The sequence below is a fragment of the Somniosus microcephalus genome, chromosome 4 (genome assembly GCF_052327205.1).
Source record: "Somniosus microcephalus isolate GS21.2 chromosome 4, FLI_Smic_1.0, whole genome shotgun sequence".
Lineage (NCBI taxonomy): Eukaryota > Metazoa > Chordata > Chondrichthyes > Squaliformes > Somniosidae > Somniosus > Somniosus microcephalus.
In genome coordinates, this window is record NC_140990.1 from 280,885,834 (window position 1) to 280,913,668 (window position 27,835).

At 50.0% G+C, this 27,835-nt stretch overlaps 1 protein-coding gene across 2 annotated transcripts in view; it reads right to left on the minus strand.

The window, feature by feature from the left end:
• cfap221 (cilia and flagella associated protein 221) overlaps positions 1–27,835 on the minus strand; it is a 382,896-nt gene that overhangs the window by 155,537 nt on the left and 199,524 nt on the right. For both annotated transcript variants that reach the window (XM_085986538.1, XM_085986539.1), the window contains exon 13: positions 5,566–5,661. In XM_085986538.1, the coding sequence (XP_085842664.1) occupies positions 5,566–5,661 (96 nt within the window). The remainder of the gene's footprint in view (positions 1–5,565; positions 5,662–27,835) is intronic.

A 27,835-nucleotide genomic window follows, 5' to 3' on the forward strand; every position in this document is an offset into this window, starting at 1 on the left:
GACAACTGGATCCTCCCCCTCCCACTCCAAGTTTCTTTCCAGCCCAGAAGAGATGTCCTTAACCCTGGCACCAGGCAGACAACACAGCCTTCGGGACTCCCGCTCTCGACTGCAGAGAACCCTATCTCTCCCCCTAATGATACTATCCCCTACCACTACAACATTTCTTTTTACTCCCCCCACTTGAATGGCCCCCTGTACCACGGCCAGGTTGCTCATCCTCCCTGCAGTCCCCGCTCCCGCCCTCACAGGGAGAAAGAATCTCAAAACTGTTTGACAAGAGCAAGGGCTGCGGCTCCTTTAACACTACCTCCTGGATCCCTGTACCTGCCTCACTCATAGTCACACCGTCCTGTCCCTGACCACGGACTACATTTGAATTAATTAATTTCATAGGTGTGACTACCTCCTGAAACATAGAGTCCAGGAACTTCTCCATATTGGTCCAGGAAACCATCCCGTAAACACTCCAGGAATTCCTCCTCCACAGTATTGTTACTAATTTGGTTAGCCCAATCTATATGTAGATTAAAGTCACACATGATGACTGCTGTGCCCTTTTTGCACGCTTCTCTAATTTCCCTTTTAATGCCATCCCCAACCTCCGCATTACTGTTTGGAGGTCTATATACCACTCCCACTAATGTTTTCTGCCCCTTGGTATTTCTCAGTTCTACCCATACAGATTCCACATCATCAGAGGTAATATCCTTCCTTACAATTGTGTTAATCCCTTCTTTAACCAGTAATGCTACCCCACCTCCCTTTCCTTTTTGCCTATCTTTCCTGAATATTGAATACCCTTGGATGTTGAGTTCCCAGCCTTCGCTACCCTGGAGCCATGTTTCCATAATCCCAATCAAATCATATTCGTTTACCTCTATTTGCGCAGCTAATTCATCCACCTTATTACGAATGCTCCTCGCATTAAGACACAAAGGGGGTGAAATTCGGTATCGCCCTGTTTGGGGCGCTAGTATTGGCGGTGCGCAAAGTTTAGCGCCAGGCGCAAAGTATCGCCACCTCCTGAGAAATTGGGTACCTGCGCCCCTGAGGGTGATTGCGGCACTAAATCAGGCGCTGCACGACAGTCTTAAGGCGCTAACCCAGCGGAGCGAGGCGCTACCTCACAGTGCTGGTGAAGCTCATGTGATTTCAGTCAGGAATGGAACACAGACACACTGGCACCATCCATTTCTTAAAGGGGAGTTCTGACGAATGGTCATCGACCTGAAACGTTAAATCTGTTTCTCTCTTCACAGATGCTGCTTGACCTGCTGAGTTTCTCCTGCATTTTCTGTTTTTTTCTTAAAGGAGAGGGTTGATCTTGCCTTGCTCTCCATCCACACCCTGCTCATTGCAGCCTTGAATCTCAGCCTGAATCTCAGCCTGGAGAGACCTGTACATCTAATCTGCTGGAAAGAACAATGGAGAGAACCAGGAAAAGATCTCAGAGTGCAGACCCCATAGTCTCTTCTAATTCGATACAAGGAAGGGCAAATCAAAACCAACCTGCAAAACTCCTTCACACAGCGTGGAATCTCTCCAGAAGTCTGTCTCTCTCTCTCACAATGTGTGGTGCAAAAATGTCACCTTCAAAAAAAGGCAGGTGTTCCCCTTTAAATAGCGCTCCCCTAGTCCCTTTCAGACAGCATAACGGTCCCCTCAACCAGTCGTTGCTAGCACCAGGCGGTAAGGCAGGGGGCGCCACTGAATTTCCGGACCGGGGCGCCCCAAGGGCGTTGCACTCTGGAATGACATCATGATCTGTGTGCGCCGGTGAGCGGGCGCTACGGTTTAGCGCCTGTGCTAAATGTCCGCTCAATTTGGGAAGAGGCGCAGGGTTCGCTGCGCCCGGACGCTAGTTGGTTAGCGCCCCACTTCTCGACCTCTTTAGGTGCTAATGGGTGGTGCAACCAACCGAATTTTTCCCCCAAAGCCTTCAGGCTTGTTTTTTCAACGCAAGCTGAGCGATCTGATTACTTAACTCAGTAGACAATGAAGTCATAAGCTAATTATTGTCAGTACATATGTGGAGTATTTATCATATATTGAATCAGTGGGTACTCAATGTGCTCCTCCTAGTAGAGCATTAAGCATCTCCAGGTGAGTTGTAGGCCAGTGATTAAAGTGAGGCAGAACACTGCAGTATAATACCCCAGGGCCTAGAAATTCGGTGGCGCCAAGCTCGCCTGGGCGCCGGAATTACCGCTGCGAACGGAGCCGTTGCGCCCGCCGGAAATTCAGTTTGAGCGCCCCAAGAGGGTCGCGGGGCGCTGCTCGAGGTGTCCCGTATCCCTCTTGGGGCGCTCAAACTGAATATCGCAGCGCAACGTGCCGCAGCGCCACATGCTGCGGCACGGCGCGCTGCGGTACTGCAGGCCTTCCTCCCCTTCTTAAGGGGGAGGGGCCTGCACCAGCGTGATGACCGATCGCGAGTGCCGGCAAAAGAGCCCGGCACCGAGGAGAAGTGCCGGGCTCTCGGGACACAGCCGCCACTGCCCGGGAGCGGGGGGGGGGGGATCAGGAGGCCGGGGACGGAGGTGCTGGCAGGCGGCCACCGAAAAAAATGGCCGCCCTGCACCTCCACCTTAATTTGCGCCACTACCGCCACAGGTAGGCCCCGTGAACCGGGCGCGATTTGCGATCGGCGTTACAGAGGCGGGCGCGACCAAATATCGCAATCGGGGCGGTAGCGGGGCGCTGCGCACACCGATGACGTCATCGGTGGTGGCGCAGCGCTACAGGCTAACGCCGCCATTAGCGCCCCGCTAAATATCGTGGGAGGCATGGCCAGTGGCGCTAAAGCCACTGAGTGCCCTCTTTAGGCGCTAACTGGTGGCGCAGCCCACCGAATTTCTAGGCCCAGGTCTTTAAGAAATAGAGCTATTGCCAGCAGTGTCCTCTAGCTGGCAGTAGAGGAGGAGAAAGAAATGAAGAAAAGAAAGGAACAAAAGTGAAGGAGGAGCGCAACAGAAGTGGGGGAGAGAAAAAGTGGAGAGATAGAGAGAGAGAATGAAAAACAAAGTTAGAGGAGAGGTTTGCAGATTTATCAGTACCAGTATCTAAAGCTGGCTGGTTGCAACAAGTTATGAAAACATTTTGGTGGGACACAACCAGAAACCATTTGAGATATTGGGGCTCCATCCAAACTAGTTTGAGAATCATTGTGCAAAATCATTCATCACTCTGCAAACAAAAAAGTGAAAATATTTTAATATATTTCATTCTAATGGAGACCCTTAGGACCAAAGAGAGTGCTTTAATGTACTCTATCATATCATGCAAGAATCCTCTAACCAGAGGTGACTGGTGTCAGCTGCAAAGTCCAATAATTAAAGATTAAGTATTACATTCACAGGACTATTTCATTGTGCCTTGTTGTAACCACATAGTCATTATATAGAAATTAAGCTTGTGCTTACTTGTTTATTTTGTACAGCAACCCATAGGTGCTAGATTACTATTATAAACTGGATAAGGCTGATTTATGGCAGCGGTAGTACACTTTAGGTGTGGAAATGAAGTGCTAGATAGGACATAGATAATTTAAGCAAGTGGATCGATCAATGGCAGATGCAGTTCAACATAAAGTAGGTAGTACACTTTGGATTTAAGAATGGCAAATGTGAATAGTCTAAATCGAAAGACACTAGGATGTAGATGAATTAAGGGATTTAGGGCTACAGGGTTGAAAGTTATTAAAAGCTAGCTTGCAAATACCAAAAGCAATCAAGAAGGCTAATGGTACACTGGACTTCACCACAAGAGGCATGGAATATAAAAGCAAGGAAGTAATATTACAGTTACAGAGTACTGGACAGACCTTATTTAATTCTGCATCAATGGTCTTCTGGAACAATAAATTCCACATTGTCAAATCTTTGCATGAAATAATTTTTCTTGGATTCTCTTTAAACAACTTAGTTTTAACCTTAGAACCTGTGCCCTATTCTGAAGAATTGTTCCCTATCTACTTTGTAAATTCCTTTTATTTTAAACATCTCAATCAGATCACCCCTCAAATTCCTCATCTTCAAGAAATGTCCCTTCATCCTCACAACCACTCCCAATATTATTCCTTGATCAACCTCTAGGTATAGGAGCAGATTATTTTGCATGGACAATTTCAATAACATAGAATATACCATATGGGAAGTTGTGTGATAAAACACTGCTTGCAAGGGGTGATGAGTACATTTAAAGGAATGAAGTCACTTAAAGTAAAAACGCATTGCCTGGCACAATAAATGTGGAGGTAGGAAATCTCATCTGTGGTCAAGTGACAGAGTGGCACAGTACTTCAACTTCTTTTTGATGGCTAGCAAAGCAGAGGTGGTGCAGAATGAGACAGTAGCAAGGACAGTGGCCTGCTTGTCACCCCAGGGCACCCACCTCATCAGACAAGTGCAGTATGCCTGGACTGAGGCAGAGTAAGAGGATTTGAAGGTGCAGCTACACATTTCTGCCACTGGCAGTGTCAGCTCTATGGTGCATGTTAACTCTAAGTATCTTTACAGCAGATGGCACAGCTCTGCTTCTGGCTGTGCTGACCCAGAGCTGTGTAGACAGTTCTTCATGGTCATGCCAAGTAGGTGCACCTGTGCTTGTAAATAGGAATAGAGGTACTGGCAAGTGGGTGTAGTCTGCCCTGGTATAGTCTGACCTGCCTAGCATCCTAATATTGCTCCCCCTCTTTTTCCCTCAAAAAACCGTGTTATATGGGGTTCCCAATGGAAAACTGCTTGGGAGGGCGCCATGCAATGGAAAGCAGCGTAACTCTTCCTGCTCCCACCTCATTTTGCACTACCTCCATTTCACCAGCCATTAAAACAGGTGGTTGGAGTGTTGCACCACACATCATTTTCCTGCTTCTAAATTTATTGTGCAGGCAACTGGATTTTTCCAGGCATTATTGTTACCCAAATAACCTTTGCAAAGGCTGAAATATGCATTAAAATATTAGTAGCCTTTGTAATTGTTACCAACATTTTTACCTGCATATGTGACCACTTACATGTGACCACTTACTCCATCCTATTAAATTTACCCTTCACTCCTCACAAGCAGCCCTTTAAAGGTGGAAAAAAATCACTTGATTTCCACCTCTCCAGTGAGCTCCGAACTTGAAGCCCAACATGGGCCGCAAAATCACCCATATTATGTAAATGAATGACTTCACAAGACCAGATGGGGCCAGTACACTAATAGGTGGGGTCAGTACACTAATAGGTGGGGTGATTGCTCAACCAGCGCCTCAGTTGGGAAATCTACCTTCCTGTGTCGACAGATACTGCTGTCTGGTTCAAATAGGATCAATTGTGGTTTTTTAAGCAACAATTAAAGCTATCCTTGCAATTACTAGAAGCTTTGATGTCCTCGGAGCTCCTGCATAATTACAATTGCCCAGCTGTGGCCATAAAGTGAGCCAGTAATAGTAAAAATAATAAGAAAAAACTACAATATAATTCATTAATACCTTTCAGTTAGAACATCGCTTTTCTATTTTGTGAGAAAAGCTATTACAGAATTTATTAATTGCTGTATTTGGATATGATTTTGTACCTTTCGTGCAGCCTGCTGAAAGTGATCGAGAGCCCTATGACGAATTTCCCAGGGATCATTTGAATAAGGGTCAAAATTTGGTGCACAGCTTGGAAACTATAAGGCATAAAACAAAATGTCAGATAATATATTTATAAGTTAGCCACTTTCAGTGCTGATATCCGTAATCAAATTGACTCTTTGTGAAATTTAATTTATACACCATAATCTTATTTGAGCTTCTTTTCATAATTTTAGTGTAATTAACATTGAAGATGATGATTAAGATAATTTTCTGCAATTACATGATTCACTATTTTTGCAAAACATTTTCAGAAAATATAAATAATTACTACATAGAAGTGAAATTAAATATAACTAATATTAATTAAAACTATATGATAAATAAAACAAATATTCCACGTTACTTTTTTCCTTTTTTAACCTCCACACTAACCTTCATTCTCAACTGAGGGAGCAAGTAGACATGCTTTGAGCTCTGCCCATAGTGCTCTTAGACAACTATCTGTACATTCTCCTAAAACAACCATGCTTGACTCACCCACTGATTTTCCATCCCTCAGTCTGGGAAGTCATTTTATCTTTGGTTGACAATCCCATAGAAAGCAAAATTAAGTAAAAGAAAGAAAGAACTTGCATTTATATAGCACCTTTCACAACTACAGGACATCCCAAAGCACTTTACAGCCAATTAAGTACTTCTGAAGTGTAGTCACCGTTGCAATGTAGGAAGTAGGGAATTGTGACTATAAAGCATGAATACAAAAATATGTTATTCCACCAAGCTGCCTACAGAAGTAAGACTATTCATTGTGCAGTGTCTTCCTCAATGTTTAGTGGTCGTGCAGTGCAAGCCATTTAGAACAACTGTAATAAACTGCTATTGTGAATAGGTCCATATAGATCGATTACTAACAGAAAAATGGTGGCAATGGTTAACAAATGTTTTATTGGTGTGGTGTATGTGCCTTTAAGAGCCCCTGTGTACTGTAATACCAGTAGTGGCCACTCGGGCTATATAAGCCTGTATAGTGTCTTGTATCTTTTAGTTCACCTCCAGACTTTGTTCAGTAAACACCTGTTAAAACAACTCCTGCATTCCGTGTCTCCATTAACACACGGATACAACAGTGGCGACGAATTGGAAACGGACTTACCTGCAATTCGGCAGCACCTCAAGGAAATCGATTCCTCAGACGAAGGTCGAAGAAAAAAAAAAGAAAAAACTGTGGTTTCACCAGCTAGCCGGGCTGGTGGCAGGTACTGCAACAATCCTTCCTGGGTGGCGGGCTGGGGCTCGATCGGCTGGCTCTGCAGCGGGGCCAAGCAGCGAAGGCGGAGGCAAACAGAGACGGAGGGTGGAGCACTCGGGAGACGGCCAGCGCTGCAAAGCAGGTTGGCGTTCGGACCAAGCAGAGGGAGGGAAAAGTCCCAGAGAGTCCGGCGGGAATGAGTCTCCAACTATATCTGTATAAATAAAAACCGCGGAGAACAGCGTTGTCAGCAGCGGCAGCGGCGGGAAAGCGCGGGAGGTGCCATTTTTTCTCGGCAGGGAAGAAAGAAAAGCGCGGGAGGCGCCATTTTTTTTCAGGATGCCTAAGACTAGCAATATTACTGCTTTCGATAGTGATGTAGAGGATTGGACCACATATGTGGAAAGAGTGGAGGTATATTGCACAGCGAATGAAATAGAGGATGATAAAAAGGCATCGGTACTTCTAAATCTCATGGGCGCAAGGACATACGGGCTGTTACGAAACTTAATCACTCCAGCCAAACCGATGGACAAGAATTTTAAAGAGATTGTTGATACCCTACAGGAGCACTTAAACCCAACACCGCTGCTGATAGCGGAACGATTCAAATTCTTCAGGAGGAATCAGCACAAGAATGAAAGTAACGCTGATTACCTCACCGAATTAAGAAAGCTGTCAAAGCACTGCCAATTCGGGGCAGGACTGGTAGATTCTCTTCAAGACAAATTCGTCTGCGGTCTCCTAAGTGAAGGAACACAGAAAAGGCTACTTTCTGAGAAAGATTTAACACTGGACAAGGCTTTCAGTGTGGCTGTATCATACGAAGCAGCAGCAAGAGGAGCTGCAGAGATACAGCAAAAGCCACAGGACTTCGGCACCCATGGAATGACACAGGGTTTTGAGAGATGTTATCGCTGCGGCAGATCCACCCATGACCAGAGGGACTGCTGGTTCAAGGACAAAGCATGCAGGCAATGCGGAAAGATGGGACACATTGCACGTGTATGCCGATCTGGAAACAAAAAATCCACTGACAGAAAAAAAATCAATAAGGAAAAGTACAGAAAGGTACAAATGATGACGGACAGTAGCTCCGAAGACCAGAAGAGCGATAGCGACTCCGGAAACAAGAGACTAAGCTGTCTCAAATTACATAATGTAATTGCCAAAGAAGATTACCAGACCATTTGGGTTACCCTCACGATAGCGGGGTTCCCAGTTAAAACGGAGCTAGATACAGGATCAGCTCTGACCGTCATAAGTCGATGGGATTACGAGCGGCTATTTCCGCATATACCTTTGAAAGACACATCCATTATCTTGAAAACATATACGGGGCAGAAAGTATACCCCAGAGGGAAAATAAGGGTGCCTGTTGTATACAACGGCAAGGAAATACAGAAGTTGTATTTATACGTTCTGCAAGATGGTGGTCCACCGCTGTTGGGACGTGAATGGAAGGCACTCCATTCAGGCACTGACGGTGACCAGTAAGAAAAAAAATGATGACGACGTTATACCTGAACAATTAAAAAACATCTTGGCCAACGCCAAAGAAGTGTTTCAACAGGAACTAGGAACCTTGAAAGGCGTCACCGCCTCAATAAAAGTGGAAGATGCGGCAATTCCCAAGTTTTTTAAGGCAAGGCCGGTGTCATACGCAATTCGTTCAGCAGTCGAGGCAGAGCTGGAGAATTTGGAAAAGGCAGGCGTGTTATCCAAGATAGATTGGAGCGAGTGGGCAACACCCATCGTCCCGGTCATGAAGAAAACGTTGAATAATGATAAAGCTGAAGAACAGAGAAAAATTCCCATCTGTGGGGACTTCAAGGTGACTGTAAACCCAGTCCTTCACACGGTACAGTATCCTCTTCCGAGGATAGAAGATATTTTCGCCTCACTATCCGGAGGGAAACGTTTCACCAAAATTGACTTGGCACAGGCATATCTACAGATGGAGGTTGAGGAGGCCTCTAAAAAGTACCTCACGATAAACACACACAAAGGCCTGTACCAGTACAATCGACTGGTTTTCGGAGTAGCATCAGCTCCAGCTATCTGGCAAAGAGCTATGGAGCAAGTCCTGCAAGGGATTCCGGGGACTCAATGCTACCTAGACGACATCCTTGTAACAGGAGAAAACGACAACGAGCACCTTGCCAATTTGGAGCAGGTGCTCACTAGGCTGAGAGAACGGGGCCTACGAGCAAATCGCCCCAAGTGCGAATTTTTCCAGAAACAAATATCATATTGTGGCCACATAATTAACGAAGAAGGGTTGCATAAGTCACCTGAAAAAATTGAAGCGGTCATAAAAGCCCCAGCACCTGAAAATGTCTCACAATTAAGGTCGTTCCTGGGATTGATAAATAACTATCATAAATTTTTACTGAACTTGTCAACTGTTCTGCACCCTCTTAACGAACAGCTACAAACGGGAGTAAATTGGAAATGGAGCGAAGACTGTAAACGTGCCTTCCATAAATGCAAAGGCTTAATCACGTCCAAGGAAGTTTTGGCTCATTACAACCCATCACTGCCAATCAGACTGGCGTGCGATGCATCCCCTTACGGCGTAGGAGCGGTATTATTGCATAGATTCCCTGATGGCTCGGAGCGGCCGATAGCTTTTGTGTCACGCTCATTGAACTCAGCTGAGCGTAACTATGCCCAGATCGACAGGGAAGCACTCAGCCTGGTATGGGGAGTGAAGAAATTCAACCATTACCTACACGGACAAAAATTTACCTTGTTGACTGACCATCAACCCCTCGTCTCCATATTCAACCCTAAAAAGGGCGTTCCCATTATGACAGCGCAAAGGCTACAGAGGTGGTCCCTTTTCCTAGGGGCACACCAATATGACATAGAATACAAAGGATCAAAACAGCATGGAAATGCTGACGGTTTATCGCGTCTACCGTTGCCAACGGTAGAAGAGGCACCTACAGTGGACCCAGTGGAGATGTTCCACTCAACCATAGTGGAATGTCTACCAGTAACAAATTCTACCATTGAAAAGGAAACGAGAAATGACCCGACTCTCTCACGAGTCTACGATTTAACGGTGAAGGGATGGCCAGCACATGGCGAACCACTGTTGCCAGCATTCTCGCAAAGAAGAGAACAGCTGTCAGTGTGCCGAGGAACCTTGATGTGTGGATCCAGAGTGGTGATTCCACCCAAACTCCAGGATAAAGTGCTAAAGGAGCTTCACGAGCGGCATCTGGGTGGAGTGAAAATGAAGAACCTAGCCAGAGCGTTTGTGTGGTGGCCAGGTATCGATGGAGACATCGAAGAAATGACCAAGGGCTGTCTAGGATGCCAGAAGGTCCAAAACGCCCCACCACAAGCCCCTCTACATCCATGGGAGTGGCCCTCATCTCCATGGCAAAGGGTACACATCGACTTTGCTGGTCCATTTATGGACTCAATGTTCTTAATCGCGGTTGATGCACACTCCAAGTGGCCGGAGGTAATAAAGATGTCCTCCACCACCACGGAAAAAACCATCACAGTATTAAGGACCATATTTGCCAGGAATGGGCTGCCTGAACAGATCTGTTCTGATAATGGACCGCAATTTGTGTCCGAAGAATTCAGGAAGTTTTTAAAAAACAATGGGGTTAAGCACTACACGTCCGCCCTATACCATCCCGCCACCAATGGATTGGCTGAAAGGTTTGTCCAGACCTTCAAGAAGGCCATCAAGGCCATGGGTAATGAAGACATAAATCTACAGCATAAGGTAGATAACTTCTTGTTTGCATACAGGAATGCAACACATGTGGTTACAAACCAAACTCCCGCCATGATGTTTTTCAATAGAAGACTAAGATGCCGGCTGGATTTGATCAAGCCAAACATCAGAAGGGACGTAGAGAACCGGCAATTTCAAGGCATGAATGAAAGGCCAACTAGAACCTTCCAGATAGGTCAACAAGTTTTGGCCCAGGACTACCGTACCGAGAAATGGCAGCCTGGAACTATTTGCACACGACTAGGACCGCTGATGTATACCGTGGACATTGGAGAAAGCATAATAAGGCGCCATGCTGACCAGATCATAGAGTCATCCGAAAAGGGACAACCTACACCACAACTCTATACGCCTAATGATGAAGCAGAGATACCCATAGTATCTACCTCCGATCCGGTGATACTGGAACCAGATGAACCCGACACTGGCATTCAAGTCGAATCGACCTTGCCAAAAGAACCTACGACACCACCGAAAACTACTACACCACCGAGGCGTTATCCGGACCGAGTCAGGAAGCCTCCAGAGAGACTGACTTATAATTGATTAACTGCAGCAAATGTGTAGATTATTGTTCTTGTAAACATGTTAATTAATAATTACTTAAAATGTTATGTACTGGTTGTCTAAAAGGGGAGGAATTGTGGTGTATGTGCCTTTAAGAGCCCCTGTGTACTGTAATGCTGGTAGTGGCCACTCGGGCTATATAAGCTTGTATAGTGTTTTGTATCTTTTAGTTCACCTCCAGACTTTGTTCAGTAAACACCTGTTAAACCAACTCCTGCATTCCGTGTCTCCATTAACACACGGATACAACAATTGGGACACTAAAATATTTGAAGTATATATACAAAAGGTACATATGCAGTGATTTCAGGAACATAGAGGCAGGAGTACGCCATTCACCCCCTCGAGCCTGTTCAGCCAGTCAATTAGTTCATGTCTGATTAAAGGGCGGGAGAAGCGGTGGAGAGCAGAGGCCATAAAGGGCGGGAGAAGCGGTGGAGAGCAGAGGCCATAAAGGGCGGGAGGAGCGGCGGAGAGCAGAGGCCATAAAGGGCGGGAGGAGCGGCGGAGAGCAGAGGCTTGTTTGTGACACAGGGAAGAATCTGAAAAAAAATTCTACAGCTGAAAAAGTGACATCAGATAAGAGCCTGAGGAACTACAGCTAAGAGGTCCACGTAATCCAGGATAATCATGAGAACCTTTGTTACCTATTGCACCCTTGAACAAAAATGTTGATGTATTCAGCCCAGCATGCTCTTTTAGCTAGTCTGCCCTAGCTAGCGAGGCCGGGACCCAGGAGCGAGGATGAGGCCCAGGAACGAGGACGAGGCCCAGGATCAAGGTCGAGGCCCAGGAGCAGGGACGGGAGGAGCAGCGAGGCTGGGACCGAGGAGCAGCGAGGCTGGGACCCAGGAGCGAGGACGAGGCCCAGGAACAGGGACGTGAGGAGCAGCGAGGTCAGGACCCAGGAGCGAGGACGAGGCCCAGGATCAAGGTCGAGGCCCAGGAGCAGGGACGGGAGGAGCAGCGAGGTTGGGACCCAGGAGCGAGGACGAGGCCCAGGAACAGGGACGTGAGGAGCAGCGAGGACGAGGCCCAGGAGTGAGGACAAGGTCCAGGAGCAAGGCCGAGGCTCAGGAGCAGGGACGGGAGGAGCAGCAAAGCCGGGACCCAGGAGTGAGGACAAGGCCCAGGAGCGAGGCCGGGACCCAGGAGCGAGGACAAGGCCCAGGAGCAAGGACAGGAAGAGCAGCAAGGCCGGGACCCAGGAGTGAGAACGAGGCCCAGGAGCGAGGACGAGGCCCAGGAGCGAGGCCGGGACCCAGGAGCGAGGATGAGGCCCAGGAACAGGGACGTGAGGAACAGCAAGGTCGGGACCCAGGAGTGAGGACGAGGCCCAGGAGCGAAGACGAGGCCCAGGAGTGAGGCCGGGACCTAGGAGCGAGGATGAGGCCCAGGAACAGGGACGTGAGGAGCAGCAAGGTCGGGACCCAGGAGCGAGGATGAGGCCCAGGAACAGGGACGTGAGGAGCAGCAAGGCCGGGACCCAGGAGCGAGGACGAGGCCCAGGAGTGAGGACGAGGCCCAGGAGCGAGGCCGGGACCCAGGAGCGAGGCATTTGACAAGGTGCCACACAAAATATTATTGCTTAAGATAAAAAATCACGGGATTGGGGGTAATATTCTGGCATGGATAGAGGATTGGCTATCTAACAGAAGGCAGAGAGTTGGGATAAATGGTTCATTCTTGGACTGGCAATCAGTAACTAGTGGTGTTCCACAGGGGTCAGTGCTGGGTCCCCAACTCTTTACAATCTATATTAACGATTTGGAGGAGGGGACCGAGTGTAACATATCAAAGTTTGCAGATGATACTAAGATGGGAGGGAAAGTAGTAAGTGAGGAGGACATAACAAATCTGCAAGGGGACATAGACAGGCTAAGTAAGTGGGCAGAGATTTGGCAGATGGAATACAATTCTGGAAAGTGTGAGGTTATGCACTTTGGCAGGAAAAATCGTAGAGCAAGTTATTATCTTAATGGCAAGAAACTGGAAAGTACTGAAGTACAAAGGGATCTGGGGGTCCTGGTGCGCGAAACTCAAAAGGTTAGTATGCAGGTGCAGCAAGTGATTAAGAAGGCCAATGGAATGTTGGCTTTCATTGCTAGGGGGATAGAATATAAAAATAGGGAGGTATTGCTTCAGTTGTACAAGGTATTGGTGAGACCGCACCTGGAATACTGCATACAGTTTAGGTGTCCATACTTAAGAAAAGACATACTTGCTCTCGAGTCAGTACAAAGAAGGTTCACTCGGTTAATCCCGGGGATGAGGGGATGGACATATGAGGAGCGGTTGAGTAGATTGGGACTCTACTCATTGGAGTTCAGAAGAATGAGAGGCAATCTTATTGAAACATATAAGATTGTGAAGGGGTTGGATCGGGTGGATGCGGGGAGGATGTTCCCGATGATGGGTGAAACTAGAACTAGGGGGCATAGTCTTAGAATAAGGGGCTGCTCTTTCAAAACTGAGATGAGGAGGAACTACTTCACTCAGAGGGTGGTAGGTCCATGGAATATGCTGCCCCAAAAAGCTGTAGAAGCTACATCATTACATAAATTTAAAACAGAAATAGACAGTTTCCTAGAAGTAAAGGGAATTAAGGGTTACGGGGAGCGGGCAGGAATTTGGACATGAGTCTAGGTTCGGATCGGACATGGCCCTGTGGGTAGCGGAGCGGGCCCAGGGGCCGTGTAGCCCGATCCTGCTCCTATTTCGCGTGTCTAATTCTGTTAGATTCAGGAGATGGTTCTGTGATAGTAGATTGGCGGTTAGGATCAGATCAGCCATGATCTTATTAAATGGCGGAGCAGGCTCGAGGGGCCGATTGGCCTACTCCTGCTCCTATTTCTTATGTTCTTATGTATGAGGCCCAGGAGCGAGGACGAGGCCCAGGAGCGAGGATGAGGCCCAGGAGCAGGGACGTGAGGAGCAGCAAGGTCGGGACCCAGGAGCGAGGATGAGGCCCAGGAGCGAGGACGAGGACCAGGAACAGGGACGTGAGGAACAACAAGGTCGGGACCCAGAAGCGAGGACGAGGTCCAGGAGCGAGCACAAGGCCCAGGAGCGAGCACGAGGCCCAGGAGCGAGGTCGGGACCCGGGAGCGAGGACCAGGACCAGGAACAGGGACGGGAGGAGCAACAAGGCCGGGACCCAGGAGTGAGGACGAGGCCCAGGAGCAGGGGCGGGAGGAGCAGTGAGGTTGGGGCCCAGGAGCGAGGATGAGGCCCAGGAATGAGGTCGAGGCCCCCAGGTGCAGGGACGGGAGGAGCAGCGAGGTTATGACCCAGGGGCGAGGACGAGGCCCAGGAGCGGGGTCGGGACTCGGGAGCGAGGACGAGGCCCAGAGGCGAGGACAGGGCCCAGGACCGAGGACGAGCCCAGCAGTGTGGTCGATGCCCAGGAGTGGCGCAGCGTGGACCACCAGCAGGGTCGGGGCCCAGGAAAGGTGCAGCGAGGTCGGGAGGATCACACTGCATCCTATGAAACCCAGGCAGAGAGGACCTGCGGGAAGGAGGGAGGAGGACAGTCCGAGTATGTTTGTGTGTGTGTGCTAGGCCGATGTAGCAGAGCCTGGTCTCCAATCGTCTTGGCTCCCCTTGCCATTGGACCAAGACCTTGCTCTGTCAAGCCCGTGTGGTAGCTGGTGTGCAACAGCCACCCCACGATAAAAGAATTCACGCACAGGCATCTTCCACCCTTTAAAATGAAGTTTGGGACCTGGAACGTCAGGACCCTCATGGACAACCCCAACAGTGACAGACTGGAACACTGTACTGCTATCGTTGCCCGGGAGCTCAGCCGTTTCGACATAGACATCGCCGCGCTAAGTGAGACCCGGCGGGCAGGGGAAGGCCAGCTCAAGCAGCAAGGCGGTGGTTACACCTTCTTCTGGAAAGGCAAACCTGAAGAAGAACAGCACCTCCATGGGGTAGGCTTCGCCATAAAAAATTAGCTAGTTGAACGTCTCAGAGACCCCCCCTTGTGGAATAAATGAACGCCTCATGACTCTACGGCTCACCCTAGCCCGGAACCAGTGCACCCGGGTCATCAGTGCATACGCCCCAACAATGGAAGCCACAGACGAGACCAAAGAGGAATTCTACTCCAGCCTCGAACATTCCCTGTCCCGAGTCTCAACGGGCGACAAGCTGATCCTCCTTGGTGACTTTAACGCCAGAGTTGGAAAGGACACAGACCTCTGGGGAGGTGTGATTGGCAGAGAGGGGGTAGGGAAAGTCAACTCCAACGGTGCCCTCTTCCTGACGAAATGCTTAGAACATGTACTTGTTCTGTCAAAGAGACAAGTACAAGGCTTCATGGCAACACCCTTGCTCCAAGCACTGGCATCTGCTGGACTATGTCATCGTCCGAGCGAGGGACCACAAGGTCGTCTGCATCACCCGTGCCATGACAGGAGCGGATGACTGCTGGACAGACCACCGTCTAATCCGCTCTGTCATCTCCATCAATGTAGCCCCAAAACAGCGGCGGCAACAGAAACAATGCCGCAGGAAAATCAACGCTGGAGCACTCAAAGACCCTGCTAAGAAACCCCTATTCAGCCTGCGCCTCACAACCAACCTGACGACTCCCAGTGATTCAGAGACACAGAGGAGTCGATTTTCAGTGTGCCGTGGAGTCGGGATTGGAGGTGTGCGGGGGGTCAAATTTCTGAATTCGGGGGTCCCGACACCATCCCGCCCAAAACCCGCCTCCATGTAAGTTTCAAAGGAGACGGGTACCCGCCCCGCACTGGGACCCGTCGACGCGAGGCGGGAAGGGATTAGTGCCAATTAACTGCCTGTTAACAGGTAGTTAACAGGCAGTTTTTAGCCTAATCCCTATTTTGAAGGTTGTCATGTGGGATTCCCGATGGCTCCAAACCACGCCAAGTTAGAGGAGTCGGGCCGTCGGGTTGAAGGACTTGGAGGGGTCGAGATGTCAGTGTTCAGGTGAGTGATGGGTGCATGAGTGCAAAGGTAAGTGTGTTTGGTGTGTCTAAAGTGTGTAAAGAAGTTTAAATTACCTGTACTTACCTTTACAGCCTTTGTTCCTCTAGGTTTCGGGAGTCCATCATTCAGCCGGCACAGAAAGCAGAATGGCTGCGATCTGTCAAAAGTGACAGCCTGCAGCTTTCAGTGCCGGTGAGATTTCTAACTGTGTCTGCGTAGAAGGACTCATGTTAGAAGTAAGACTGTCAGTGTTTGACAGCTTCAAACAGCTGTGAAACACTGATATTTCATCTGTCAACACGTCTTGACAGATGAAATTTCAGTCTGTGACGTCACCTGTTGCCGGGTGGCCCTTAATTGGCCTGCTGAGCCCGCTGGGCGGGCTCAACAAGGTCAATCAAGTTAAAATCGCGTGGATTGGCTGCATCTCGATGGAGGCGGGACTACAAACTGAACGTTCTGGTCCCGCCCCCTTCCTGACTTCTGAATGAAAATCCAGCCCCGAGTGTCCACAGCGCCTGGTCTGCACTCAAGGCCTCCATAATCAGCACCTGTGAAGAGACGCTCAGTCACTCGACCAGGAAACACCAAGACTGGTTCGACGAGAAGGACCAGGAGATCCAGGAGCTAATAAGCCGGAAGTGTAAGGCATTCCCGATCTGGAAACAGCAACAAAACTCATGAGCAAGAAAGCAGTTCTACAAAAGCTGAAGGCCGAGGTCCAACAAAAAACTCACGACCTAAAGAACCGGTGGTGGGTCGAGAAAGTGCAGGAGATCCAGCAGCTAGCCGACAACCATGACGTGTGTGGATTCTTTAGCGCAGTCAAGACCACCTACGGCCCAAGCACCCAAGGTCCTACCCCACTGCGGGCCAAGAATGGAGAGGTACTCATCAAGGACAGAGAGGCAGCCAGTGCCCGCTGGAAGGAGCACTTCAAAGATCTCCTTAACCGAGATTCTGTCTTCGACGCGAGTGTCCTCAACTCCATCCCGCAGCATGCTACCCATTACCACCTCAGCACAACCCCAGACCGGCATGAGGTTGAAAAGGCCATCCGACAACTGAAGAACAACAAGGCCTCAGGAGCAGATGGAATCCCCGCCGAGGCAATAAAGCATGGTGGAGAAGCACTATTGGCGCAAATGCATGAGCTGATTTCTCTTATTTGGAAGGCGGAGAGCATGCCAGGGGAGCTCAGAGACGCCATAATCGTGACCATCTTCAAGAAAGGTGACAAGTCCAATTGTGGTAATTACAGAGGAGTTTCCCTGCTGTCTGCCACAGGGAAAGTCATTGCAAGAATCCTCCTCAATCGCCTTCTCCCAGTGGCTGAAGAGCTCCTCCCAGAGTCGCAATGCGGATTCCGCCCACTAAGGGGCACAATGGACATGATCTTCATCGCGCATCAAATACAAGAGAAATGCAGGGAACAGCACCAACATGGTACATGGCCTTCTTTGACCTCACAAAGGCCTTCGACACTGTCAACTGTGAGGGATTATGGAGTGCCCTCCTCAAATTCAGCTACCCTCAAAGGTTTGTCACCATCCTCCGTCTGCTTCACGACGACAAGCAAGCCGTGATCCTGACCAACGGATCCACCACAGTCCCAATTCACGTACGGACCAGGGTCAAGCAAGGCTGTGTCATCGCACCAACGCTCTTCTCGATCTTCCTTGCTGCAATGCTGTATCTCACCCTCAGTAAGCTCCCTGCTGGAGTGGAGCTAATCTACAGAACAAACGGGAAACTGTTCAACCTTCGTCGCCTCCAGTCCAGATCCAAGGTTATCCCATCCTCTGTTATTGAATTACAGTATGCAGACGACGCTTGCGTCTGCGCACACTCGGAGGTCGAACTCCAAACCATCATCGACACCTTCACCAAAGCGTAGGAGAGCATGGGCCTTACAATAAACATCCGTAAGACAAAGGTCCTCTACCAACCTGCCATCGCCACACAGTACTGCCCCCCGATTATGAAAATGCACGACGAGGCCTTGGGCAACGTGGACTACTTTCCATAACTCGGAAGCCTACTGTCAACAAGGGCAGATGTCGATGACGAAGTCCAACACCGCCTTCAGTTTGCCAGTGCAGCCTTCGGTCACCTGAGGAAGAGAGTGTTTGAAGACCAGGACCTCAAACCCGGCACCAAGCTTATGGTCTACAGAACAGTAGTGATACCCGCCCTCCTGTATGCTTCAGAGACATGGACCATGTACAGCAGGCACCTCAAAGCACTGGAGAGGTACCACCAACGCTGCCTCCGCAAGATCCTGCAAATCCATTGGCAGGATAGGCGCACCAATGTCAGTATTCTTGCTCAGGCCAACATCCCCAGCATCGAAGCTTTGACCACGCTCGATCAGCTCCGATGGACAGGCCACATCGTCCGCATGCCTGATACGAGACTCCCAAAACAAGCGCTCTACTCGGAGCTCCGACAAGGCAGGAGAGCCCCAGGTGGGCAGAGGAAACGCTTCAAGGACACCCTCAAAGCCTCCTTGAAAAAGTGCAACATCCCCTCCGACACCTGGGAATCCCTGGCCCAAGACTGCTCAAAGTGGAGGAGAAGCATCCGGGAAGGCACCAAACACCTCGAGTCTCTTCGCTGGGAGCATGTGGAAGCCAAGCGTAAACAGCGGAAGGTGCGCACATCAACCTAAGCACCCCACCCACCCGCCCCTTCAACCACCGTCTGCCCCACCTGTGACAAGAGACTGTAGGTCCTGCATTGGACTCATCAGTCACCTGAGAACTCATTTTTAGTGTGGAAGCAAGTCATCCTCGGTTCCGAGGGACTGCCTAAGAAGAAGTAGAGTCTGATCTGTACCTCAACTCCATTTACCCGCCTTAGCTCCATATCCCTTGATACCCTTACGAACAAAAAACTATTGATCTCAGTCTTGAAAATTTCAATTAACTTTGTATCCACAGACATTTGGGGGACAGAGTTCCAGATTTCCACTACCCTTTGTGTGAAAAAGTTCTTCCTGATTTTACCCCTAAATAGCCTACCTCTCATTTTAAGATGAAGCACTCTAGCTCTAAATTCCCCCACTAGAGGAATTGGCCTAGAAATTCGATATCGGTAAAAAACCTGCCGGTGTCACCGTGGACTGGTGTTAATGGACGCCAAAAATGATGGTGCTGGCAGGACCGGTAAATTGGCGCTGGTGACTAATTAGTATTACCCCAGTGCTAAACTCACTGTGCAACGCCGTTCTGGTGGCGTTAGTCCCGGCAGGACGCCCCAATGTACCGTGACCATAGCGTCATTGCAGCAAGAACAGCCTTCTCTTAAAGCATAGCTGTCATTTCAGAAAGCAGTTTGGTCCCTTAAAGGGGAACTGCCTTATGAAATGAAAAAAATAAAAATCATGTAACAATAGGCAGTTTTTAGCCCTTACAGCTCTACTGCCTTCTGAAAAAAATAACATTAAAAAGAATTTGCAAATGGGAGTTTTCAGCTCTTAAAGCTGAATTGCCTTCAGCACCTAAAAAAATGGGAAATGTACTTCACCACCAACACAAATGGCTCAGCAAGCCAGGGAAGAGGCAACCAGGGTCTCGCACGCAGCACTACAGCTTTGTGCAGGGGGTCAACACTGCAAGAGAGGTCCTCTACCCACAGGGGCCAGAAAGAAGGATGTGGGACCAGATCACCGAGGCCGTCACTGCCAGCAGTTTTGCCCATATGACCTGGCTGCAGTGCCCAAAGAAGCTTCATGACCTCAGACCACTGGTCAAGGTCAGTGAATGCATCTTCAAAAGCCGTCTCCTACCAACTGCACCACTAGCCTCACTTTGTACTCCCTGCACATTTAAAAACCTTTTAACATGTGTTGCACCAAGCCACTACTTCGATAAAATAAAAAAATCCAGTCCAAAAGCTTAAATGCAAACGAAAGGTCATCAACCTGAAATGTTAACTCTGTTTCTCTCTCCACAGGTGTTGCCTGACCTGCTGAATATTTCCAGCATTTTCTGTTTTTATTTTAAATGCAAACTTACATGAAAGATGTGTCCCTTTAAGAAGTGCTGACTGCGTCTCTGTCAGTCTGCTGTATGCTCACTTTTTAGAGGGAGCGTTGGACCCAGCGCCAAACTCGAAGTTTGCAGAGCCTGAACTTAAGTCGGCATTGCATGGCACACTAACGCCCTCACCAAAATTGGCACCTGGCGAGTCCCGTGCCAGAGAAGGGTGTTAGGGTGGCGGCCCCCATTTTTCACTGGGATTCCAGCACAAACAGGTGGCGGTAAATAGCTCAATTTCTGGACCATAGTTTCTCTGTATCTACCCTATCAAATCCTTTATAATTTTAAACACCTTAATTAGATCACCCCTCAAACTTCTAAACTCAAGAGAATACAAGTCAAGTTTAAGCAATCTGCCTCATAACTTAACCCTTTAAGCCCTGGTATCAATTTGGTGAATCTGCATTGTACCCCTTTGAAGGCCAATTTATTTTCCCTGAGATATTGGTATCCAAAATCTGAACACCGTACTCCAGATAGGATCTGACCAAGGCCCTGTATAACTGAGGCATCACATCAACACTTTTGTATTCCAATGTCCTTGAGATAAAGGCCAACATTCCATTAGTCTTTTCGATAACTTTTTATAACTGTGCACTAGCTTTTAGTGATTTCTGTACATGGACACTTTGTTCCTCTAGAGCCCCTAGTCTCTCACCATTAAGAAAATATTCCACTTTGTCTCTCTCAGATCGAAAGTTGATGACCTCACGCTTTCCCACATTGAATTTCATCTGCCATAGCTTTGCCCACTTATTGGGCTGGACTTTGATACTGAGGCGGGCTGGGGTCGTGTAATCCGCATTTCGTGTTATCCACCCGATTCTCAATCGATGTGGGAAAATGATGTGATTTTAACTTAAGTGCGCAATTGAGTTCCAACGTGTGGGAACCCATGGCCATTAAGTTTTTCCAGTCTGAAAATCGCCTCCGATGACGTCATCATTGCTGCTGCATTTCAGGTCTGCAACAAGCCTTGCTTTTTCTGCAGGCTGCCAACCTTTTGGCCTTTGCAGTGAGAGGCACCTGCAGGAAGAATGGCCAGCCAGAGACCAAGGTCTGCACCCCGCTTCGATGACGTTGCCCTGCAGGCTTTAGTTGAGGGGGCAAGAGCCAATAAAGAGGTGCTCTTTCCTTCTACCGGGAGGAAGAAGCCTCCCCAGCAAACCAAGGCTGTGTGGATCCAGGTGGCAGAGGAGGTCAACTCAGTCAGTAACCCGCAGAACCTGGCTTCAGTGCAGGAAGAGATTTCATGACCTTCTGCGCACTGGAAAAGTGAGTATGAATTTCCCATCACCCTCAATCTGATCCCCATTGCCTCTCCTCACCAGCACTCAGCTTTAGCAATCTCTTCCTCCACATCCCACTTGAAAATGACATCCATGCACCCTTACCCATTCCCTCTCTCTCTATGGTCACATTCACCTAACTATTCGACTATGCAGCCCTCACACTCCCTATCACTGTGATGCTATGAAAACAACTGACAACACACAGGGAGGGCCTTTGGTCTTGCCAGCTCACTCCATCTTTGTCTCCTTCTAACCAGCTGTGATGAAATATTCCATTCATCACTCATCAGTATTTCTCTGCCTGTGACTGTGGTTGGTTTCAGTTTCATTTCCATTGTATTGTACTGTGTGTAGGGCTCCGCCCATACCTGGCTCCTATGTAAGCTGGCCCAGCCTGCAGCACATCCAGTACGGCAGACCTCTGGATGGAAGATACATTCTCCTCTGTGTGTTACCTTCTAAGTCAATAAAAGCCTTGTTTTGTTTCGCTAACATCGAGTCTCGGATTTATTGAGGCACATCAATTTTATTGACTTAATTTTCAACACAATGGATCAACTCTTGAAACCCGAACATTTGGATTTGGACCAGCATGCTTCGGACGCATCGGCACGCTTCGGACACTGGTTTATGTGTATGGAATTCTTCCTGGACAATTCCGCAGCCGTCAAAGATGCTACGGACGCTGCGAGTATGAAACTCGGAGTTCTGCGGAATTGGGTAAGCCACCGGGTTTACCCCCTCATCCAAGACGCCGACACGTACCCGGCCGCCTGCGACATCTTAAAGGCGCATTACCAGCAGCCTACGAATGAGGTGTATGCTAGGCATCTGCTCGCTACTCGCGCACAGCGACCTGGGGAATCGGTGGAGGAGTTCCTAGGCACCCTGAAAATGCTTGGCAAAGACTGCAAGTGCCAAGATGTAAAAGCCGAGCTTGTTCGCGATGCCTTTATCACAGGCCTCAGCTCCACTTACATCCGGCAGAGACTGCTGGAAAAAACGGGATTGGACCTGAAACAGGCTGCGGACACAGCACGATCCCTGGATGTGGCCCAGAGAAACTCGGACGCCTACTCTTCAGCCCGCGCCGTCCACGCCGCCACGTGCGCACCAAGGGCGCCGCCATCTTGGAAGGCATCTTCCCCGCCCAGCAGCCCGACACCGTCGGGGCCCCGCTCTCCCCCCAGAAGCCTTACGACAGCCGCGACGCGTCAGGGACCCAACTGCTACTTCTGCCGGCAGCCGAAGCACACCAGAAACCTGTGCCCAGTGAAAGGCACCACCTGCTTTAAGTGCGGTAAGAAGGGGCACTTCGGGAAGGTGTGCAGAGGGAACCCCGCCGGAAAACCCGCCACCGCCGTGTGCGCGCCGTGGGAGCGGCCATCTTGGACGCCATCTTGCCCGACCTCGTGGGGTCCGCCATCTTGTGAGCAGACAGCATGGACGCCATCTTGTCTCAATCAGGGCCCTACAGTGGCATCGGTCACAGTGGACCAGACCAGGCCGCACCTGCTATCCAAATCAATGGTGGACATCGAGGTAAACGGGTGCAGGGTTAAATGTTTAATTGACAGTGGAAGCACGGAGAGTTTTATCCACCCTGAGCTGGTACAACAACTCTCCCTAAAGGTGGTCCCTACTTGGGGTACCATCTCTATGGCTGATAAAACCCAGACATCGACCATTATGGGTTACTGCACGGCACAATTGTCCATTAACGGAACTGTATACGATAATTTTAAAGTATTAATCATGAAGAATCTATGTGCGAGCGTGATCTTGGGCCTGGATTTCCAGTGCTACCACCAAAGCATCACGCTCAATTACGGTGTGTCCCAGCCGCCCCTCACAGTGTGCGGTCTGGCTACCCTGAAGGTAAAGCCGCCTTCGCTATTCGCGAACCTTACCCCTAACTGCCGGCCAATAGCGACCAAAAGCAGGAGGTACAGCTGGGAGGACAAGCGGTTTATCGCGACCGAGGTAGACAGGCTCCTGAAAGAGCGCATTATTGAACGCAGCAATAGCCCGTGGCGCGCCCAAGTGGTGGTGGTAAGGGGTAGCGAGAAGAAACGGATGGTGATCGACTATAGCCAAACGATCAACAGGTACACCCAACTAGATGCCTACCCGCTACCCCGCATATCAGAAATGGTGAACCAAATCGCCCAATACTGGGTGTTCTCCACCATCGACCTCAAGTCAGCGTACCACCAGCTCCCTATCAGACCAGAGGACCGCCCGTACACCGCCTTCGAGGCGAACGGACGCCTCTACCAATTCCTCAGAGTCCCCTTTGGGGTGACGAATGGGGTCTCGGTCTTCCAGAGGGAGATGGACCGCATGGTCGATGACCACCACTTGCAGGCAACCTTCCCCTACCTCGACAACGTCACCATCTGCGGTCACAACCAGCAGGATCACGACTCGAACCTCGAGAGGTTCCTGAAAACCGCACAAAAACTCAACCTCACCTACAACGAGGACAAGTGCGTTTACAACACCACGCACCTCTGCATACTAGGCAGCGTGGTGGAGAATGGGGAAATCGGACCAGACCCCGACCGATTGCGCCCCCTACGGGAGCTGCCCCTGCCCAACACTCCCAAAGCCCTGAAAAGGTGCCTGGGGTTATTTTCTTATTATTCCCAATGGGTCCCCAACTACTCCGACAAAGCCCGCCCCCTCTTGAAAGCATCCTCTTTTCCGCTCTCTGCTGAGGCCCATGCCGCCTTCAAAAGCATTAAGCAGGATATTGAGCGGGCCACGCTACAGGCAGTGGACGAGAACACTCCCTTTCAAGTGGAAAGTGATGCGTCTGACTTTGCCTTGGCGGCCACCCTCAACCAGGCGGGGCGGCCCGTAGCTTTCTTCTCGAGGACCCTCCAAGGGCCCGAGATCAGACACTCCTCCGTGGAAAAGGAGGCCCAAGCCATCGTGGAGGCAGTGCGCCACTGGCGCCACTACCTAGCCGGCAAACGCTTCACCCTACTTACCGACCAGCGGTCGGTAGCGTTTATGTTCAATAATAAACAGAGGGGGAAGATTAAAAATGATAAGATTCTTAGGTGGCGGATCGAGCTCTCCACCTTCGATTATGACATCATTTACCGGCCAGGGGCCCTTAACGAATCCCCCGACGCCCTCTCACGAGGGATGTGTGCCAGCGCCACCGGGGATCGGCTACAGACCCTCCACAATGACCTCTGCCACCCAGGGGTCACGCGGCTGTTCCACTTCATAAAGTCCTGCAACTTACCCTACTCGATTGAGGAAGTTCGGTCCCTGACCAGGAACTGTCGCACTTGCGCTGAGTGCAAGCCTCGGTTCTACCGCCCAGATAGAGCCCACTTAATCAAAGCTACACGGCCCTTTGAGCGGCTCAGCTTAGATTTCAAGGGCCCCCTCCCGTCCGTTGACCGCAATGTTTACTTCCTGAACATTGTGGACGAATACTCTCGTTTCCCATTCGCCTTCCCCTGCCCAGACATGACCAGCGCCACGGTCATTAAATGCCTCAACAGCCTGTTCTGCCTGTTCGGTATGCCGAGCTACATCCATACGGATAGGGGGGCGTCCTTCATGAGTGAAGAGCTACGCCAGTACATGCTGTCCAGGGGGATCGCCACGAGCCGTACCACCAGCTACAACCCCCGGGGTAACGGTCAAGTGGAGCGAGAGAACGGGACAGTATGGAAAGCAGTCACTCTAGCTCTAAGGACCAAAGGCCTCCCTATCTCCTGCTGGCAGGAAGTCCTCCCAGATGTGCTCCATTCGATACGGTCGCTATTGTGTACTGCCACTAATGCCACGCCTCACGAGCGAATGTTTGTCTTTCCCCGGAAATCCACCTCAGGCGTATCCATGCCGTCATGGCTCTCCACCCCAGGTCCGGTATTCGTGCGAAGGCATGTGAGGGGCCACAAGACGGACCCTCTCATGGAGTCAGTGCACCTACTCCACGCCAACCCCCAATACGCGTATGTCCGGCACGCCGACGGAAGGGAGGACACCGTGTCCATAAAAGACGTCGCCCCAGCCGGTAACGACAACAACCACGACAACAGCAGCAACAACGACCACAGCAACTCTTACCCACCCACTACTCTTTCATCACCCCCGGGAGAACATCGACCAACGGTACCCCCACCAACTGCCCCTTCAACAACCCTGGCGGCACCCCCGGCAGAGACCCAGGAGGCCACCGGGGACACCCAGCCGACACCCGCGGCACCACAACAGCCACGTCGGTCGCAGAGGACTATCAAACCCCCGAACAGACTAAATCTATAGAAGGGGTGAATGTGATGAAATATTCCATTCATCACTCATCAGTATTTCTCTGCCTGTGACTGTGGTTGGTTTCAGTTTCATTTCCATTGTATTGTACTGTGTGTAGGGCTCCGCCCATACCTGGCTCCTATGTAAGCTGGCCCAGCCTGCAGCACATCCAGTACGGCAGACCTCTGGATGGAAGATACATTCTCCTCTGTGTGTTACCTTCTAAGTCAATAAAAGCCTTGTTTTGTTTCGCTAACATCGAGTCTCGGATTTATTGAGGCACATCAGCAGCTATGCTATGGATTCTCTACACTCACTCCTTCATTCTCACTCAACCTCCACTTGTCCCCCTCATTGCAGGAAAAGAGAGCTCACAATAAGAGGGAAAGAGCGAGGACAGGAGGAGGGTCACCCTCAGTAGCCCAGCTCCCCCTCTGGGAGGAGGCGGTCCTGGAGATCGTGGGAGTGGAGGACGATGCGCAAGTGGGGGATGGACAGATGGGTGCATCACAGCAAGCTGGTGACAGAATAGTTTTCCATCTCTCTCATTGACATTGCATGAGTCGCTGATAATGATTCTGAAGCTCTAACAGATGGACTTATGATCATCTGCAATATGCAATGTGCATGTAACCTTGGCATCACATCTCTGACTCTTTCCTTTACTCCCCCACAGGACCATCGCAAGCACCCGTCCCCATTAGCCAGGAGGAAGAGCATGAGCCTCAAGACTCCTCAGAGGAAGCTGCGACCTCTGAGGGCGCAGCATCAGCAGAATTAAGCGCACCCTGCACCAGTGCAGACACTCACACCTTGGTGGGTGGGACCTTCGGGACATAGAGTAGAGTTGTCACCTGGTGCATCACAGCTCACAAGTGAGCATCAGCAGATGGTGGAGACAGGGACAGCAGTGGAGAGTCCTAGTCGGAGGGCGCAGGACTCTCCCAGCTCGGCTCAGCTGCATGTCGACCCTCTGCCTCTGGGTCCATCCACAAGATCAGCGGTGCTGGAACTCCAGGAACAGATGCAGGAGTCTCTAGCAGGTTTTGTCTCCAGGGTCGCTGCGAGTGTGGGGCGAATGGAGGAGTCCATAGCGAACATGAGCAGAGCCTTTGTGGAGTAATTGGTGCATGAATGCATCACCATGGAAAGGATGGCAACCTCCATGGAGGTGATAAGTCACCAGAGTGCAGAAAACATGGTGAGTGTTCTGAATAGAATGACATCTCTGGAGGAGCGATGGTCATCTATTGAACAGAGAAACCAGACCTTCATGGAAGTCCTTCTGAGTAGGACTGCCAGTGCAGATACGGGTCCCCATGGCCCCCCTGATGTGCAGCAAGGTGCTCTCAAGCCACTTGCAAGCACTGAGGGGGACCTGACCCATGAGAGGGAAGTTGGTGGCAGACATCAAGGAAGTGGGGCTCCTCTCCAAGCGCTCACACTTCCATGCCACTGCAGAGCCCTCGGTCAGAGCCCCACCAGAGTCCACACCCAACTGAGATCGGCATCTCAACCCCTGCACAGCCGCAGGAGCAGCAGACTGTTAACGAGCCCTCACAGACTCGCAACCCCAGAGGATGACTGCCAAAGGTGTCGAGACAGGAGCAGCAAGAAAGTGAGCAAGGGGCCTCCACATCTGCTGAAGCCACAGGGGAAGCACCATGTAGGAGCACGCGTAAGAGAAAGATACTGCACAAATAGTCACAAGGGTAGTCACTTGGGTGAAATTTGATGTTTTATGTTAAAAAGCCATCAGATGATTCCTGTAAATAAAAAATGTGATGGCTACTGTTGTAGTTGTGGCGTGTGTCATTTCGCGAATGGGACTTCCACATTGAGGGCTTAGGATTACTTGCAATTGTCAGTATGATGGTCAAATTGCTAGGAATCCGCTGGTTCTTGGCCATTGTCGATGCTCAGGTAAGAAGCTGCGAGGCAAAAGTGCTTGATTGGCTAGGCTAAGCAAATCTGGCCAAGATGAGTGCGTTCCTTGCATCCCGGGCAGCAATGTGGTCGCGCGCTGGTGCCTTCTGGCCTGTGCAGCTTCAGGTGGGTGAGCAGCAGCTTGGTGCTCCTGTTGTTGCTGCTGATGTTGGTGCTGCTGTTTAT